The following is an 18,245-nucleotide window of genomic DNA, read 5'->3' on the forward strand; positions in this document are numbered from 1 at the left end:
CATGTGGCACATGCTCTCATCTTTCGTGCGTTGCAGTCCTCATTCGCTCCCCTCCCGCTCCCCTCCCCACCATCTTACATACACCCCACTCAACACAGGCATGTGCACCCTGTGTACTAACCTGTTGGTCTGGAGGACCGTAGAGTAGCGCATACTGGGGGAGGACCCCATCAACAAGTTTCTCCAATTCTTCGGCAGTGAAGGCAGGGGCCCTTTCCCCAGACGCAGCAGCCATTGTATCTCCCAGACTGAGGTCACAGCAGCACTTGCAGTATAGGTCCTCTCCTGTGGATGATCAGGTCTCGAGTGATTAATCAGATAGAAAATGGCGGTCACGCCCGCGGCGGTGCGTACCGCGGCGGTGCGTACCACGACCGCCGGCGCACATCGTCATTGGCTCCTGAGATCCATAGGGTTCAATGTTAACCAATGCTGCTTTGCGCCGCGGTCTTCGACCGCCTACCGCCACGGTGTGCCACGCCAGCGCATTGACCTCACATCCCACTGTCGCACTTCACAGGTCAGGCAGCCGCAATTTCAAGGGCCCACATGGCATGATTTCTACTGCGTCACACAGGCCTAGGCCTTGCATAGCCACTCATACAAGCCGTTCCATGCATAGCGATTCGTGTACTGTGCAAGCTGTGTGAATTAACCTGTGGGTTGCTTGACTTTGTGCTCCATGTTGTCCTTCCTAGGCACCGTCCGCTGGGACTTGCGAGGAGAAGGATGAATCCTCCCGTGTACCGACCGCTGGTGGACCTGTCGACAATGGAAGAACGACATATCATACTTACATACCGGCTTGACAGAGCAACTATACATGAACTATGTGCCCAGCTGAAGCCAGACCTGATGTCCCCCATCCGCCAACCCACAGGGATTCCCCCTCTGGTGCAGGTTCTGTCAGTACTCCATTTTTTGGCAAGTGGGTCTTTTCAGACAACAGTGGCCATGTCATCTGGGATGTCTCAGCCTATGTTTTCTACGGTTTTGTCCAGAGTGTTGTCTGCCCTGATGAAATACATGCGGAGCTACATTATTTTCCCTGACGTGGGCGAATTGGCTACAGTGAAGGGTGATTTCTATGCCCTTGGACATATCCCCAACATCATTGGTGCCATTGATGGGACCCATGTGGCTTTGGTTCCCCCCAAAGACAGTGAGCAGGTGTACCGAAACAGAAAAAGTTATCATTCGATGAATGTCCAGGTAGTCTGTTTGGCTGACCAGTACATCTCCCATGTAAATGCCAAGTTCCCAGGGTCAGTGCATGACGCGTATGTCATGCGAAATAGCAGCGTCCCTTATGTGATGGAACAGCTACAGAGACACCGTGTGTGGCTAATTGGTGACTCTGGTTACCCCAACCTGTCGTGGCTACTGACCCCAGTGAGGAATCCCCGGACCAGGGCAGAGGAACGGTACAATGAGGCCCATGGGCGATCTAGGAGGATCATAGAGAGGACCTTTAGGTGCCTGCATATGACAGGTGGATCCCTAATGTACTCACCAAAGAAGGTGTGCCATATCATTGTGGCCTGCTGTATGCTTCACAACCTGGCTTTGCGCCGCCAGGTGCCTTTTCTGCAGGAGGATGGTCCAGATGGTGGTGTTGTTGCAGCTGTGGAGCCTGTGGAGAGTGAAGAGGAGGAAGACGACGGGGACGACACGGACAACAGGGATACAGTCATACAACAATACTTTCAGTAGCACACAGGTAAGAATCAGCCACCCCATTTTACTTTTACTTGAGGCCTCATGCGTCTCCACTGTCTGTTTCCCCCCAGTTCCTGTTAACTGATTTGTGACTTTCCCTTCCCTTTTCAGGGCTGTATGACCCACTGCCTGACTTCAGCTTTGTTTGCCCATGGACTAAAGCTTATTGAAATTGGTATGTTGTCATCACAAAGTAACTGGACATTATTGCACCGTTATGTGTAATGCATTTGTTAAGAATACAAGCAGACTCCTGTTTTTTTAAGTGGAATAAGTGATTTATTTTAAGTGCTACATATAGGTAAATGATTGGGAAGCGGGGATGGGTGGGGGTGGAGTAATGTCCATGGCAGAGTCCAGTTCTCAGTCGCACAGATGCATTGTCCATATGCCTGTGGAAGGATGGAGCAAGGGCAGTTCAAGGTTGGACAGGGTGACAATGTGGGACAGTGGGATGACATCAGGGGGTATCTTAGGCTGGCGGGGGTCTTGCAATCCTACTCTGTCTTCTTGTGAGATCTCAGGTTCCGCTTGCGGGGTGGTTCTTCTTCTGCAGGAGGTGGGGTTCTGGTGGCCTGTCATTGTGTGGGGGCCTCCTGTCCACTAGCGCCGGCGGAGGTGGTAGGCTGTTCCTGGCCTGGGCTAGTGACAGGGGCACTTTGGGGTGCTACATGGTCCAGCAATGTGGTGACGATCTGGGTAAGGGCCAGGACGATGGTCCCCATTGCGGAACCGATGTTCCTCAGTTCCTCCCTGAACCCCATGTACCGTTCCTCCTGCAGTTGGATCTCCTGGAACCGGGCCAGTACCGTCGCCATCGTCTCCTGGGAGCGGTGGTATGCTCCCATGATGGTGGAGAGGGCCTCTTGGAGAGTCGGTTCCCCGGGCCTGTCCCCCCCCTGTCGCACAGCAGCCCTCCCAGTTCCCCTGTGTTCCTGGGCCTCTGTCCCCTGGACGGTGTGCCCACTACCACTGCCCCCAGGTCCCTGTTGTTGTTGGGGTGGTGGGTCAACCTGGGTGCCCTGTAGTGGTGGACACACCGCTGATTTACGTGCCCTGGAGACAGAGGCATGGGCCCGCTGGGTGGGAGCTGTGCTGGTGTTCCCAGAGGGGGTTGGGTCTGGTGTAGCCTGTGGCTGTCTGTGGGGAACCGACTGTCCAGAGGTCCCCGATGGGCCGGGCTGGTCGTCTGGCTCCAGGGAGACAGAGCGGCTGTCATCGCTGGGGGCCTCTTCTGGGGGTGGGATGGACATCTCTGGACCCTCCGTGGCGGTGTGGTGGCGTTCGGGTCCTGCAGGGGTATAAAGGTATGGTTATTGCTTCTGTGTGTGGCATTTCGTGTGATGGGTGGGTGTCCGTGTACCCATGTGCAGGCATTTCCTTGTGGGGGCTTTTGTGAGGGTGGCTTGTGGGGGTGATGTGTGTGTGCAGTGGGCATGCTTTGGTGATGGGTGTCCATGCTTTGTGGTCGCATGCAGGGTTTGGTGTTGGGATGGGTGGGTTGTGATGGTGAGCCTTTTGCTAGGGGTTGGTGTGATGGGGGAGGGGGTAAGGGTGGGGGTGAGGGTGGGGGTATGATTTGGCATGCAGGTGGGGTGGGGGTGGGAAGCAGTAGTGAAGATTTGCCTTACCAGAGTCCATTCCTCCGCCTACTCCTGCGAGGCCCTCAGGATGCAGGATGTGCAAGACTTCCTCCTCCCACGCAGTAAATTCTGGGGGAGTAGGTGGGGGTCCGCCGCCAGTCTTCTGCACCGCAATGTTGTGCCTTGATACCATGGAACGCACCTTCCCCCGTACGTCGTTCCATCTCTTCCTGATGTCCTCCCGATTGCGTGGATGCTGTCCCACTGCGTTAACCCTGTCCACTATCCTTTGCCATAGCTCCATCTTCCTGGCAATTGTGGTGTGCTGCACCTGTGCCCCGAAGAGCTGGGGCTCTACACGGACTATTTCCTCCACCATGACCCTGAGTTCGGCGTCACTGAACCTGGGGCGTCTTTGGGGTGCCATGGGGTGGTGTGGTTGAGGTGTGGGGTGGCGCTTGTGGTGATGAGTGTGGTGCGTGTGGTGGTGTATGGTGTTTGGTGCGTGGATTCTGTGTGGGTGATGGTGTTGTGTGCCTGTGTGTTGTGGGATTCGCTATTCTGTGCTCGGTCTCTCACCTTCATCAATGATTTCGGGTCGTAGGGGCTTGTGGGTGATGTGGGTGTGTGCTTTATATTGTGTTGGGTGTGTGGGAGTGGTATTAGTATGTGTATTAGGTGTGCGTATTTCGAACAGACCAATGTTGCTGAGTTTTCTATGTGTGTGTGTATTTTGACCGCGGCGGCGTGTACCGCCAATGGAATACCGCGTTTGAAAGACCGCCGCGTGGATTTGTGGGTCGGAATGGTATGGGCGTTTTTCTGTTGGCGTGACGGTGGAGGTTTGGTCTGCGCCATTTTTTTGCTGTCCTTTGGTGTGGCGGATTTTTGAGGATGTCGGGTTTTTGGCGGTTTGCCAGTTGCGGGTCAGAATGACCGTGGCGGTTTACGCGGCGGTGTTATGGCGCCCTTCTGGCCGGCGGTAAGCGACTTTTACCGCCAGGGTCAGAATGACCCCCTATGTCTTTCTGAAAGATCGCCACCCAGGGTGGAAGCTACAGGCCCCGTACGAATCAGACGTCTGGAAGGTGGACAGAATCAAGGGAGCTATGATGTCTCATAGGAAAGGGAGATACGTCACTCGCAAAGTTTCTTGGTTCAAACGAGTAGTGCAGAGCAACGACGGAGGTGCTGATGACCTCTCTGAGGGGTGGGAAGAGGAAGCTTTTGGTGAGCAACCACCCGAGTTGAGGAGGAGTGAAGCCCGGCCTGACAATGGCAGAAGCATCAGGCTGGAACAGAGTGGATCCGGACTTCCTGGACTGGAAAATGGGCTCCAAGAGGGGCTGGTCAGCCGAAGTGAAAGGTATCACCTGTGACCCAATCCAACTCCCAGACAGTGACTGTTTTGTGTGCTAATGTAAAAAAAAAAGCAATGCTGGAGTACTGTTAATGTTGTCTCTTGTTCTATCTTTCTTTTTCCCTCTGTCTTAGTTGTTTACTCAAATAGATGTTATGATGCTTTTGACTAAAACATGGGAGGGATGTAGAGAGCCACCTGGGCGCTCTCATACAATGTTGCGGCTTATTCTCCTGGAGGCCGGGCTCAGCCCAAATTATAAATAAAAGTGCGAGCAGCTGCCCGGTGCTCTCGCTGCTGCATACTACAAAGGTGTGGTGTTCTTCTTTGCTGCGCACCAGCGGGCTGTAGCCGCCAAGACCTGTGGGTCCAAATGTGAGATCCAGTGATAAATGGCTAGTGGTGATATATTTATTTCTGCTTGACCTGCACAATTTCACACCCAGCAGATTTCAAGCCCCACAACAATTTTAATGGGTCATTAGGTGAAGCACTCCTCCCTCTGATAGCATGTATTCAAGATTTTCACAAACTACTTTGAACAAGTTTTGCTCTGAACAGCCTGCTCAAAAGTGACATAAAACGTTTTTGTTGTAGATCATTGACACATTCAATTGTGAGCTACAATACAAAGGTGAAGACATTATCTCTATATCACACCAGGTATTCACAAGGGTGCTATCTGACAATATGTATCCAGTAATACAAGCCACTGATAGGGTCTCTCCAGATGTGCACACAATCAAAGGTGTGGCTCCACAAATCTCTTGAAATAGATTTTTCACCAAAAAAGGTTGGCGTAGCTACTTTCCTTAACAACCTTAAGACAGCTAAGTTTGACATATATTATTGATTTTTCACAAACCACCTTAAACAATGTGCCTTCTTTTACTGCTGAGAGCCTGCTCAAAAGTGGCATAAAACTGTTTTGTTGCAGATTATGGATATATTCCACTGTGAATTGCAATAACAATGTGATTTCCCTTTCAAGGTCCTCCTACCTTTGATTCATAAAACCAAGTTTCCAAGTCAAAAGTACTTTTCTGGCTCACAAAAGTTGTTTAGTACAGGGTCACACACTATTTTGCCATTGCAAAGCAGATGTTTTTACAAACGGCTGTGTTGGCGATTCAAAAGGTTTTAATAGATGGATCTCTATATTATTTTTCAGGTTCAGGTTTTAAAATAGAATTTTAACACAGGGATGCACAGGAAGCCTTGCTGTCGTTGGGACTCTGTGGGACTTTGTGTCACAGACTGCTCATTGGCTAAGAGGAGGGACTCCATCTGTTTTCCCCGCACCGCGTGTTATTTAGCACCCAACCACCTCCCTGTAGGACAAGCCATACAGGGAACCTTTCTCTTGTCGGTATTCTGCGGGACTTTGTGACCCTGACTGGTCGTTGCCTAGGTGGAGGGACTCCATCTGTTTTCCTTGTGCTGCATGCTATATAGCACCCAACCACCTCCCATGGTGTGGTACACACAGGGAGCCTTGCTCTTGTTGGGACTCTGCAGGACTTTGTGTCCCAGACTGCTCATTGCCTAAGAGGAGGGACCCCATCTGTTTTCCCCACACTGCATGCTATATAGCACTCAACCACCTCCCACAGCGTGGGATGCACAGGGAGCCTTGCTGTCCTTCAGACTCTTCAGGGCTTCGTGGCCCAGACTGCTCATTGCCTAGGAGGAGGGACTCCATCTGTTTACCCCACGCCATGCGTTCTTTAGCGCCCAACTACCTTCCGCAGTGTGATATGCACACGGAGCCCTGCTGTTGTTAGGACTTTGCAGGAATTTGTGTCCCACACTCCTCATTGCCTTGGAGGAAGGTCTCTATCTGTTTTCCCCACATCACGTGCTATATAGCGCCCAATCACCCTCTGCGGTGTGGGACGCAGAGGGAGCCTTGCTGCTATTGGGACTCTGTTGGACTTCGTGTCCCAGACTGCTCGTTGCCTAGCAGGAGGGACTCCATCTGTTTTCCCTGCACCACGCGCTATATAGCACCCAACCACCTCCCAAGGTTCAGGATGCGCAAGGAGCCTTGATGTTGTTGGAACACTGTGGGACTTTCTGTCCCAGACTGCTTGTTTCCTTGGAGGAGGGACTCCATCTGTTTTCCCTGCGACACATACTATATTGCGCCAAACACCTCCTGTGGCACAGGATGCACAGGAAGCCTTGCTGTTGTTGGAAATCTGTGGGACTTCGTGTTGTAGACTGTTCGTTGCCTAGGAGGAGGAACTCTATCTGTTTTCCCTCCGCCATGTGCTATACAGCACCCAACCACCTGTTGCGGGCGGCCTGCGTGCCGGCTGTGCCCAGGTGGGCCTGTCCTGTGCCTGTCAGTGCCAGGACGGGTCCGGGCAGGGCCACACCTCTTGGTTTTACAGATGGAGATCCCATGCCTGCATCTGGTAAGGATCTATTTCATTCCACTGTGCTCTGACAGGGCTGTTGATGCTTGTACTCTGTGTATGGCTCTCCTGGAGGGGGCAATTTGTGGTTTCCTAGCCCAGTCTGCTTTGTGCCAACTCGGCGCCCATGCTTTGTTTTGTCTGCACCTGAACCAGCCCTACTACTTTGACTTTGTGAACCAGTGGGCACTTACGACCAGGCCCTGCCTCAAGACAATTGTGTGGCTAACTGAGCATTTGCAGTTTCCAAGGACAGAGCCCTTCGTCTTGTCTCTCTAGTTTCTCTCCAGTACGGATCGTGGGTGTAGATTTTGAGGAGCGAGCCCATTGTCTTTGGTCTCTGTATTCTTCAACATTGCCATTGTCTGTCTTGTTAGCACAATATTAGTGTTTTCCTGGGTGTTGCTTAAATCTGGTTGTTTTTTTTTGCTGTTGTTGGGGCCAACTTTTACCCACTTTTGCATCTTTGCATCGTATTGTGTGATTGCATTTTAACACCCCCAAAGATTTGTTCTGGTCTAATCCATTGCCTGCTTACCATCTTATTGTAGTTTATTTGGGAGGCTCGGCCATGGGCAAGTGCAAGGCCACAGAGCCCATAACAGGGAACAGGAATAAAAGTTCCAAATGCGCTTCGCCCACTATGTTGGATAAACCCCAAAGTTCATCAACTCTTGATGTTATAGACACCTTGATTGATGAGTTAGAAACATTGCTGGGAGGTGAAAAGGAAGTGGGACAGGCCCACACAACAGCCACAGGCAAGATTACTGCTATATTTGCTGGGTTAAAGAAAAGCCACTCCAGAGGAAGCTGTGGCACTCGTTGACACCCCGGGTGCCTCTAACCTATACCAAGATGTTTCCACATCTGAGGCACATGACGAAAGGCCGTATACCTCTCCGTCTACTAATGCCAATTGACATGCCATACTTGCCACACTGCCCCCCGCAGACGATGACATGGGTGATACCGGAACAATCACAGGCGATACTCCACACACCCTATACACACATTTTGCTTAAGTGAGATTAGGTAGTAATGCTGAAAGGTCAACTAGAATTACTTTATGCAAAGTTAGGCAAAAAGAAACCTGTTACTTCAAACCCAGAAACAGACCCATCCATCAAAATGTACTGCCTACTTACACAGCTTTAATAGAATATCAAAATGGGAGGCAGAACATTAGCAGAAGAGGCACACATGAGGATAGGGCCTTATTCCCTCCAGATCACCCAGGATAATGCCCCCCTCACAAGACATCGAGTCAGGCCCATCCCTTCCCTCTTCCACCTCATAGATCTGGCATGAATAATGGTAACTTAAAAGTTATGAACTCTCCTACCCTAGCTCCATCAAATGGCCAGAGACCAGGGATTAAGAGGCAGCTAGTTCAGGGAATGCCTGGTTATGTGTACATGGTTGGGGTTCCTAAGTTGCCTCAAGGTGTGTATAAAATCGAGGATTTCCTAATTAATACATTTATACATCACATAAGGTCAGTCCACAACTGCTATTTGATTATACGCCCTGACATTAAACACGCCAGTCGGCATTCTGACCTTATAGAACTTTCAAGATCACAAGACTATGGCCCTCATTACGACCCTGGCGGTATAGAACCGCCAGGGCCGCGGCACGCGGGAGCACCGCCGACAGGCCGGTGGTGCCCCGCGGGGCATTCTGACCGCGGCGGCTTAGCCGCGGTCAGAGAAGGGAAACCGGCGGTCTCCCGCCGGTTTCCGGCTGCCCCCAAGGAATCCTCCAAGCGGCTTGGGGATTCCGACTCCCCCTCCCGCCATCCAGTTCCTGGCGGTTCTCCCGCCGGGAACCGGATGGCGGGAGGGGGAGTCGCGGGGCCCCTGGGGGCCCCTGCAGTGCCCATGCCAACGGCATGGGCACTGCAGGGGCCCCCGTAAGAGGGCCCCAAAATGTATTTCACTGTCTGCCTTGCAGACAGTGAAATACGCGACGGGTGCAACAGCACCCGTCGCACCTTCCCACTCCGCCGGCTCTATTACGAGCCGGCATCCTCGTGGGAAGGGAGTTTTTCCCTGGGCTGGCGGGCGGTCTTTTGGAGACCGCCCGCCAGCCCAGGGAAAAACTCATAATACCCTCCGTGGTCTTCTGACCGCGGAGCGGTATTATGGAGGGCGGAATTCTGGCGGGCGGCCTCCGCCGCCCGCCGGAATCGGAATGAGGGCCTATGTTAAGTTAACCCTAAAATCTGGTGTTTTGGTTGATGGGCTAATCAAAATGGATCTGCATAAGGATACCCCTTCAGGCACTGTTATCCAGTTTAAACTAAGTCCACGCCTTGACTGCACCCAAAAAACTACCCATCACCTAGCATCCGTCACTGAAACTTAAATGGTGAACTGACTGGGGAACAATCCATTTGTGGAACCGCTAGGGGCACAGGACTGACCTCTTGTTAGCGAGCTAGGGCACCCGTATCGGGAAGCCAGGATTGCAACATTCCCGATTAGATTTCTACCTTTTTTTACCTCTCACCTCCCCACTTCTGAGGGAAAGTTGACTCCTCTTAACTTGTCATCTTGGATTGTGGCTGGTATTAAACAGAAGCACAACACTCCAGAATGGGGGGACTTCGTCAATCGCTTTGACATTTGCCGAATATATGAACCGAAGTTGGTTAAAAAGATCTAAGGTATCAGAATAACATCATCTGCCACCAGGTTTTTTTCTGGGTCATTTGATCTTTTTTATCTTTTATTTTTTTTAAAAAGGTTAGAATTGTCTGGAAAAAGTCCAAAACACTCAGAACACAGCTGACTGAAAAAAACAGACCTCAATCCTCCGACTCCACAAAGGCATAGCCCAACTCTGGAACATGAACACAGACCCATGCCCGGACTCCCTGATGACCCAGAAGGACTCTGAACCAATGGACCCCACCAGGGAGCTGCCACAAACCTGTTCCTACTCACCCGAGAAAGTTAGTAAGCAGAAGCAGGGCACTGGACACAAACACATAACTTGGACCTGTTCATTAATTACTATGTTCCCTGCCCCTCCTTTCCCTTTTCCATGCCAAAGTCCTGGAGCCCTTCCCTACCTTGCAGACCACAGATTTGTAGCTCTTTTGAGACAGATAATTCTTACTCTCAATTCCTCACATCTATCAATGTTGTGTGTGGCCTTGTTGGTCAGCAGTTTATCCTATTCTCTTGGTTATTTCCACTTTGATGTCCCAAGTAAGCAGGAGAGTGGGATGTGGAGGGGACCTGGAAATCTGCTCAAGACACCAACCACATACAGACGGGAGACCCTACTCCCCTCAAATTACTCTCAATAAAAGTCTGGGGACTCAACTCCCCAAACAAGAGGTCCCAAATGTGGAGCTACCTTGCACACCGTGACCCTGACATAATTATCCTGCAAGAAACTGATCTACTACCCAAAGCAGCTCAGGACGATTTCTTGAAAGACACCATGGGGGATATAATAGCCATTGGGGACCTCAACCTGATTTGGGATGAAACCCAAGACAGAAGCCACAACACATCAAGGGTATGGAGGAGAATTCAGTGATACTGAGAAAGGAGGTATCCAAGCTCTGCCTCGTGGACATCTGACATTGTCTTCAAAGGGGAGATAGGGATTACTTCTTCTACTCCCACATTCACCAATCCTACTCTTGCATCGCTTACCTCTTCAATCCTGCGGAATCTGGGTTCGGCAGAGATGTTGGACATTTCCATTTCCGCCCATCCCCACACAGAACGCACCTGGACAAGTGGATGTGGGCATTCTACAGGCCGTACCCGAAGGTGTCTCAAACCTAACATCCTATGGGACTCGGTCAACAGAAACACAGTGGCAACAGCTATCGCTGCAAACTTTTCCACCAACACCTCCCTTGACATACCACCTCACACGCTCTGGGATGCTTTTAAGACAACGATCAGAGCCACCCTCATAACACTCGAAATTGACAGGGTCAGAGAGGCCGGACTGCTCTAGAACACTCTCTCAGCCGAAATCAAAGACCTGGAACACCGGGACCATCAGAACCAGTCCAGAGCATTACGTCAGACACTAGCCTCACTTCTTACCAGTTCTGGGCACACAGGACAAACTGAGCCGAACATCGGCATTTTTATGATAGGGAATGAGAAGGTTGGGAGCCTGCAAGCTCATCAAGCAAAAGCACATGTGGCACACGTCTAAAGACGTAAAGGCACATAGACGGCCAGAAACCGGACAAACAGCAGTTATTTCTCAAATTCTACCAATCTCTATACAAAATAGGTGACAAATCCCCACATAATACTCAGGCCTGCTTGTCTGTGTGTGACTGGGCACCTCTGCATCCAGCGCATCAAGAACTCCTGGAAGTTCTGATAGACCCGGCTGAGATACGGAGAGCCCTACAAGCACTTCCCACTGATAAATCTACGGGCCTGATGGGCTCTGTGTTACATTCTACAGACTCTTCTCACCCCCCCTCATAGATCACTTCACCTCCCTATTCAACTTCTTCATCCCTGTCACAAGCCTTACTCATGCAATGTGCAAACCCCAGCTGTTACTCATCCAAAAACCAGGGAAAGACACCTCCCAATGAGCCTCCTATCACCTCATAGCCCTATGGAGCCTGGACGCCAAAGTTTACACTAAAATTCTGGGACATCATCTGGAACCTCTCCTCCCCAACCTGATAGACCGCAATCAAGTGGGCTTCATACAAAATCAGCAGGGCACAGACAACATCAGACGCATAGCCCATCTCACAGAAAAGGCCAATAAATGCAACACCCTCTTCTTGCTTCTCTCCATGGACACAGAAAAGGCTTTTAGCTGAGTCAGTTGGGCCTTCCTGATGGCATCTATGCACAAAATAGGTAAGGGCCTAAATTGGAGGATAGTATCATGGCAGCCTACTTGACCGCCTCAAAAGGTCAGAGTTGCCCCCCCTTTCTGATAGACAGGGTTACAAGACAGGGATGGCCTCTGTCCCTCCTCCTCCATGCACTCACCTCTTGAATCGACTGGATTCCTCCAGCACTCTAGTCTTCTTAAGCCCAAGCCTCCCTGCAGCTCCTGTGATCCTGATGCTATTGACGCTTCTGTCTTCACTTCCAGTGTGAAGATTCCTCTTCTGCTACCTGCGCTACAGCTACAAAGACTTCCTCTGGATTCCAGGTTTAAGCAGGAGAGTCAAGGGTAAGTATTTGATCACAGGTTAGTGTGCACTAATCCTTAGATTAAGCCTAAGACTATCTATAAATTATGAATAGAGAAAGTTCACTTTCCAGAAATCTGACACTACCTTTGATTTAATAGCATTAACGTTTTAACCTCCTTTACAAAATGGGAGCTCCGAACTTGAATAATATCAGAAATTAAATCCGCCCACTAGTAATTCTTGACAAATTGTTGTAATAAGAACAAGAGAAGACTGATTAGAACACACTACATATGTATACAAACTTGTACAGAGAACTGCATGCACAATGATTCTTGGCAGTGCCAGAAACACCAGCCTTAAGTCTTGATTTGTACCTGCTCTCAAGCAGTACTTTGGGGTGAAGCCCGGAAGTGTACAATATTGTAAATAACTATACATTTTGATGTATGGGTTTAGGATTCTTTGAATGTGGGCTGCCCTCTAGGGCAGAGGTCTTCAAACTTTTTGATGCCGGGACCCCCTCTTAAAAAAATGTAGGTGTAAGGACCCCCTCCTGATAAAAATTTCTAGAACCTGGTACTCCTCATCATCAACAATAATAAACATCCCCATTTCGCACAGCAAATCATTTTTACTGTGAGGAAATAATATTAAATAGCGTTTAGCAAATCAAAGATCAGTGAGTGTTGGGGCGTGGTCAAGGGTGTGCTAAAAACAAAGGTCCTCATTTATTAGGAATTGATATGGGGCAGAGATGCAAGGCTTCTTGCTACACTGCCACACTCCAATACAAAAGGGCAGGAATGGACCGTATTTATGAAATACAGTACATTTCTGTCCTTTCCCCCTGCGCTGGTGCACAATTGCTGCCTAGTGCCAACATAGGCAGGATTGTATTTGTGCAGGAAGGGGCACCTTCCTGCACAAAAACAATCTAGAAAGGCATTGTACCTCTTTCTACATGTGTGGCAGATAGCAGCACACATGGAAAGAGAAAAAAACAAGGAGAAATTAAAATTTCTCCTCATTATGCGTGCTCTAGGGAGACGTAAGGTTTTGGTACTGCTCCAGTTTACTTGATTTTGTAAATCTGGGGCAGTGTCAAAATCCATCTGTGTTGCATAGGAACACCCACCACTACGCCCGTGGAACGCCTCCTTGACGCAAAGTAAGGCAATGCAGCAACTTGCACTGCCTTGCCTTACTCCATATCTACAAGGCCATTCAATCCACTCAGGGTGGCTTTGAGTCAGCTCATAGGTACGATTGAGAGGCTTGTGATGCTGGAGCATCAAAAAAAGTGATGCTCCAGCAGCGCAAGCCTCTCATAAATAAACCCAAAATATTCTCTAAATTTTTTTAGGTCTTTCACCGTCAGGTAGCTACATATAAAATAATAGCCAGCTGAAATTAAAAATAAATAAAATACAGTTGTTACTCATTGGGAAATGCACTGTAGTGCATTATGAAACCTCTATTAGTTAATGCACTGCAGAGGTCTGTGTTTTACCGTAGAGCAACGGAACTAAATCTTTGTTAGTACAGTTGAGAATAGTGACTTGTGTATTTTTAGTGCCATGAGGTCACAGCCTGTGACAGAAAGCACTGTGAATATATAAAAAGGCATTATTTTATACTTGCGTTGCACACAGTATAATATAGGCCACTACAAAAAGGTTTATTATAAAACTGTGCTTCCAAAATGTGGATTTAAGTAATATGAGAGCATATGCAATACCTTTTTTTTAATAGCTGTCCCTTCAACACCTCCAGGTGAAGTGAGCGCTGTGTAAATACAATTACAAGCATGCACTTCATAGCTCAGTTGTTAACTCTTCGCACTACCCCTCAAAAAAATAAATGTTTGTCCTCACAAAGCTTTGATCATTTTAAAGCTGCTCCCAAGCACCCTTTACATTTGCAGATCAGCTCGTAGAGCACATTTGCTTTTCATTCAGGAAGCAGAAGCCCTGGGCTGAAAGTCTCCTTAGCTGTCTGTGCGGCTTTCACAGCACAGGAGACTCAAATTAAAGTTCAGCTGAGGCATTTTAAGGATCAGCTGGGGGAATGTGCGACCCCTTTTCCAGGTCTCCATGGCCCCCCTGGGGGTCCCGACCCCCAGATTGAAGACCTCTGCTCTAGGGGGATAAGAGATCCAGCATTGCCTCCGCGGTCGGAGCCAGTTAAGTGCGTGACATACACTAACCCGCCTAACTGCATTCAACCCCAGTGAAAGATGTTGTAGTCATTAACTGTGTGTCGAAGCTGTGTACATGTAAACTGTTTCTCCAAGTTTAATCATGGAAAAACTAATAAAGATATTTCTTAAAAAATGCTTCATGCAAAAAGACAAGCCCTCATACAAAATTTGATGTAGCTCCTATTGAGGGATTTTGGCAGGGGATAGCCTTATAAAATTAACAGTCATATTTAAAAAAAATGCATAATTAAATGAAGTGTTATTCTCTCATCTATGGCCACAAATAGTGTAGAAACAAAACATCTTTTAGGAGCTAATAAAATAATATAAGAAATGGGAACACTATTTTACAGAGAAGACAAAGGTGAGAAATTCATGTCAGTTATACGCTGATTTAAAACGTTTATTTGTACTGTTTTCTTATCCTAGTAGCCACCTCCTTGGAAGGAGTGGCTAGGCTCCAGTTATTATCTTTTCTTTCCCGTTCATTGCTTTGTTTTGTTTTAATTCATCTCTGCTAGGCTGCCATACATTCTCTGTACCAATACTCTCGCCGTCCTCCCTGTCATGACATGCTAATAAGTCTACTTTAGACCACTGCTGCTGCTATAAAATCTAGGTTTTGAACTTTGAAAACTGATAAGGATGGACACTAAGGTAGACTACAGTTGCTTAATTGCTTATCAACAATATAGTTGGTAAATAGTCCAAAACATGGATTGAAAGACTGGTTCTGAGCCTGACCGGATAAACTGGAAATTATATAACTACACAAAATGACAACAACCAATCAACAGGTAATGAGGCGAAGGAAGAGATGGATGGATGTGCAGGACAGATTACTGAAGTAAGATTCACAGACATACATAAGTGTGCTAAAAGCATACTGCTGTTTTTTTTATATGACTAAGCACATTTAGAGTTCCTTCCCCACCAGATTTGATTATGCATCAGGTCAAAATCTGGAACACCCATTCCAAATGCAAATGTCATAATAGTATTTTGGCAGCAGAAAAATAAACAAAGAGTGCAAAACAGAGAGAGAAACAGAAAGAGAGAGAGTTTGGCTTTGTGTATGTGTGAGAAAGTACGAGAGTGTTTGTCCTTGCGCATGAGTTAAAATCCACCTTTGAAAATTAGCAAATGTGAGCAAACAAGAAGCTATATTTTCATTTTGTACCTTTGCCTTTTCACAAATTGCAATTCTGTCCAGCTCTGCGATCTTCTTATTAAGCTGATGCAACACCTCCTTTTCTTGATGTAGTTGAGCTGCTTCGGATTCCTGTTCCCCTTCCAGAAGGGCACACTCTATATTCATCTAGGACAGTTTTAAAAGTTTGATCATTTCCAGGGCTCAGTCCTTTCTGTGACATTTTAAGACATCCACATTTTAAACAATTTACAGTTTTTGTATTGATTTTATTCAGCAATTAAATTCAATTGTTGTATGTTACATTTTATGATACTTGAGACGCACATTGGCGGGGAAAATTATTGCCCTGTAAGGTCTGAAAAAAGAACACATCACACAACCGATGAATTTTAATAATACCATTGCTTCAGAACTAAGCAGTGAATGTGTACGGAGGGCTCAAGTTTCCCAGGTTCATGTACCAGCAGCTCATCCAGTCTAGGCTTTTTCTTTGCATTAAAGGTCTTGTTGTTGTCATTTTTTAATGAAAAACATTAGACTACAAATCCCGGGGTGCAAGAATGTTTGTTTGCACCCTGGGTATGTCAAAGGGAATTTATAGGTAAATACAAAATGCTGCCACAAGGCTCCTTCTCCACCTTCTCCCACGAGAACAAATGGCTGTAGCCCTGCAGTCAAACTACTGGCTATCTATAGCCTAAGATCAATGTTCAAGGTACTCTGCATCGTCCACAAAGCATCACAAGGCAAAGGTCTACTATACCTGGAAGTTAAAACTCAAGCAATACAAACAAAATAGGATGCTACACTCTAGGCTAGAGCCACAGATAATGATATCACATTACTATAAGAAATTGTTAGCAGGCACCACTTCCTCGGTGCAAGAGTTCAACCTCTGCAACTTACTACCAGTCAAGATTTGAAGCACTCAGGATCACATACACTTACGAATGGAGTTGAAAACATGGCTATTGCTAAAATACCTACATCCTCCCCAAACCCGGGGACAGAACTCAGATTAATAAATTCACCTTCAACTACAATCTACAGTCTACAGTTCACAGGGAAGGAATAGCTCATTAGAAGGCAACTCTGTATGTCCAGGTAAGTTATAAGAGGCTGACAAGTTTCAAGTTTATTTTTATTTATGATATGGAACTCCCATTGAGGTCCACATAAAACAAACATATAGAAGAAAAACCATAAAATAAATAACCTAAAAACCTTCATGAGCAGATGACATTCGCCATTTCTTACAAAGTAATTTGGTAACTAAATTAATACAAATTTAAAAAGCATTTAAAAAAGTTTAAAATCATGTAGCAAAACATGTCATTTGGGGGGCCTGAAAAGGCCTGCAATACTTCTGATGCAGAACATAAGGAAAGTTGAAGACAGTTAGGACGTAACCATGTACAACAATGTAACAGCAAGGCCGGGCAAATAAAAACAACATGATTCAGGTCTTGATTGCCATTTTAACAGAAATCACAAGGAGCCGAAGATCCATACCATCTAGCCCATAATGTATTAAGAGGGAGGAGCCCCTGTCGCAATAGGAGGCAGAATCGTCTGATCCCATGTGGCAGGTTCCAGCTAAGATAGGGCTGCATTTCCTTCAATAGTATAGTATCTGTTACAGATTGGAAGCCCTGCCTGTGTTCACAGGCCTTCTTATCCAGGCAAAGGCATACAGATCAAGTTGCTTGGCTAATAATGGATTTTAGCTGTAACGGAGAAAGGGTCAGAATAGAGGCAGTGACTAACTGTAGTAGGTCTGTGGCATAGGTTAAATTACTGCCAATGGTGTATTTCACCCGGCTGCCAGCCCAAATTTATTTTTTTAACAAAGAAGTTGGAGAATCATCACCGCACTTCATTAGACTAACCACCCCATTTTATGAAACCCCGGCCCAGCCAGACCTTGCACAAATATGCTTCTTAAGACCCTCTCAAGCCTTAAGGTCGATGCTGAGTGGGCTGAGTTAGCAGGTGTTAAATTCCTAAGTCAAAAAATAAGATACACTGTTCCAAATGTGTAGAAGAAAAAGAGGATACCGTAGTGGGGGTCCTAAATTTTAGGAGCAAGACACCTCACACATCCCAGGGGATGTCATGCTTCATCATCGGAGCTGCTCCTCGTCAGACCGGCACTGCAATGTCTGACGGGCACCACCCCGAAAGGGGGGGCTCTTTGCCGGAGATCTTTTATAATAATGGAGCCGTGACCCCAAATGTGAGAGAAAGTACAGAAGGAGATCAAAAGGGGTAATTAAAATTGGCTCTCTCAATCGGCACATGGTAACTAATTTATTGAACCCAATGCGAAGAAAAAAAAAGGCCAAGGTTAAAAACAGTCACACGAGTGAAACCGAAATAATGATCAGTCACTCTGTATCAGAGAAATCAAGGAAAGGTTGGGGAAACCATCCCTATCGTGGGTCAACATGTTTCGCATCCTGATGGTCCATACGGATCCAGTGATGCTTCGTCAGGACCAAAAAACGACTATAAGTATCTCCTAGATATAAAGGGGGGGTCTGGAAAACTATTCACCAGAAATTATCAAAAAAAGAAAGAAAAAGGTATCCAGTCACTTACAATAATAGAAGATTTTTCTTAACCGTCGCCCAACCCAATTAGGGGAGCGCGCTT

General features: G+C 47.5%; 1 protein-coding gene across 4 annotated transcripts in view; it reads right to left on the reverse strand.

Moving 5' to 3' along the window:
* PHLDB2 (pleckstrin homology like domain family B member 2) overlaps positions 1-18,245 on the reverse strand; it is a 483,232-nt gene that overhangs the window by 249,646 nt on the left and 215,341 nt on the right. For all 4 annotated transcript variants that reach the window (XM_069204939.1, XM_069204938.1, XM_069204937.1 and 1 more), the window contains one exon: positions 15,618-15,755. In XM_069204939.1, the coding sequence (XP_069061040.1) occupies positions 15,618-15,755 (138 nt within the window). The remainder of the gene's footprint in view (positions 1-15,617; positions 15,756-18,245) is intronic.

Source organism: Pleurodeles waltl, chromosome 8 (genome assembly GCF_031143425.1).
Source record: "Pleurodeles waltl isolate 20211129_DDA chromosome 8, aPleWal1.hap1.20221129, whole genome shotgun sequence".
NCBI lineage: Eukaryota > Metazoa > Chordata > Amphibia > Caudata > Salamandridae > Pleurodeles > Pleurodeles waltl.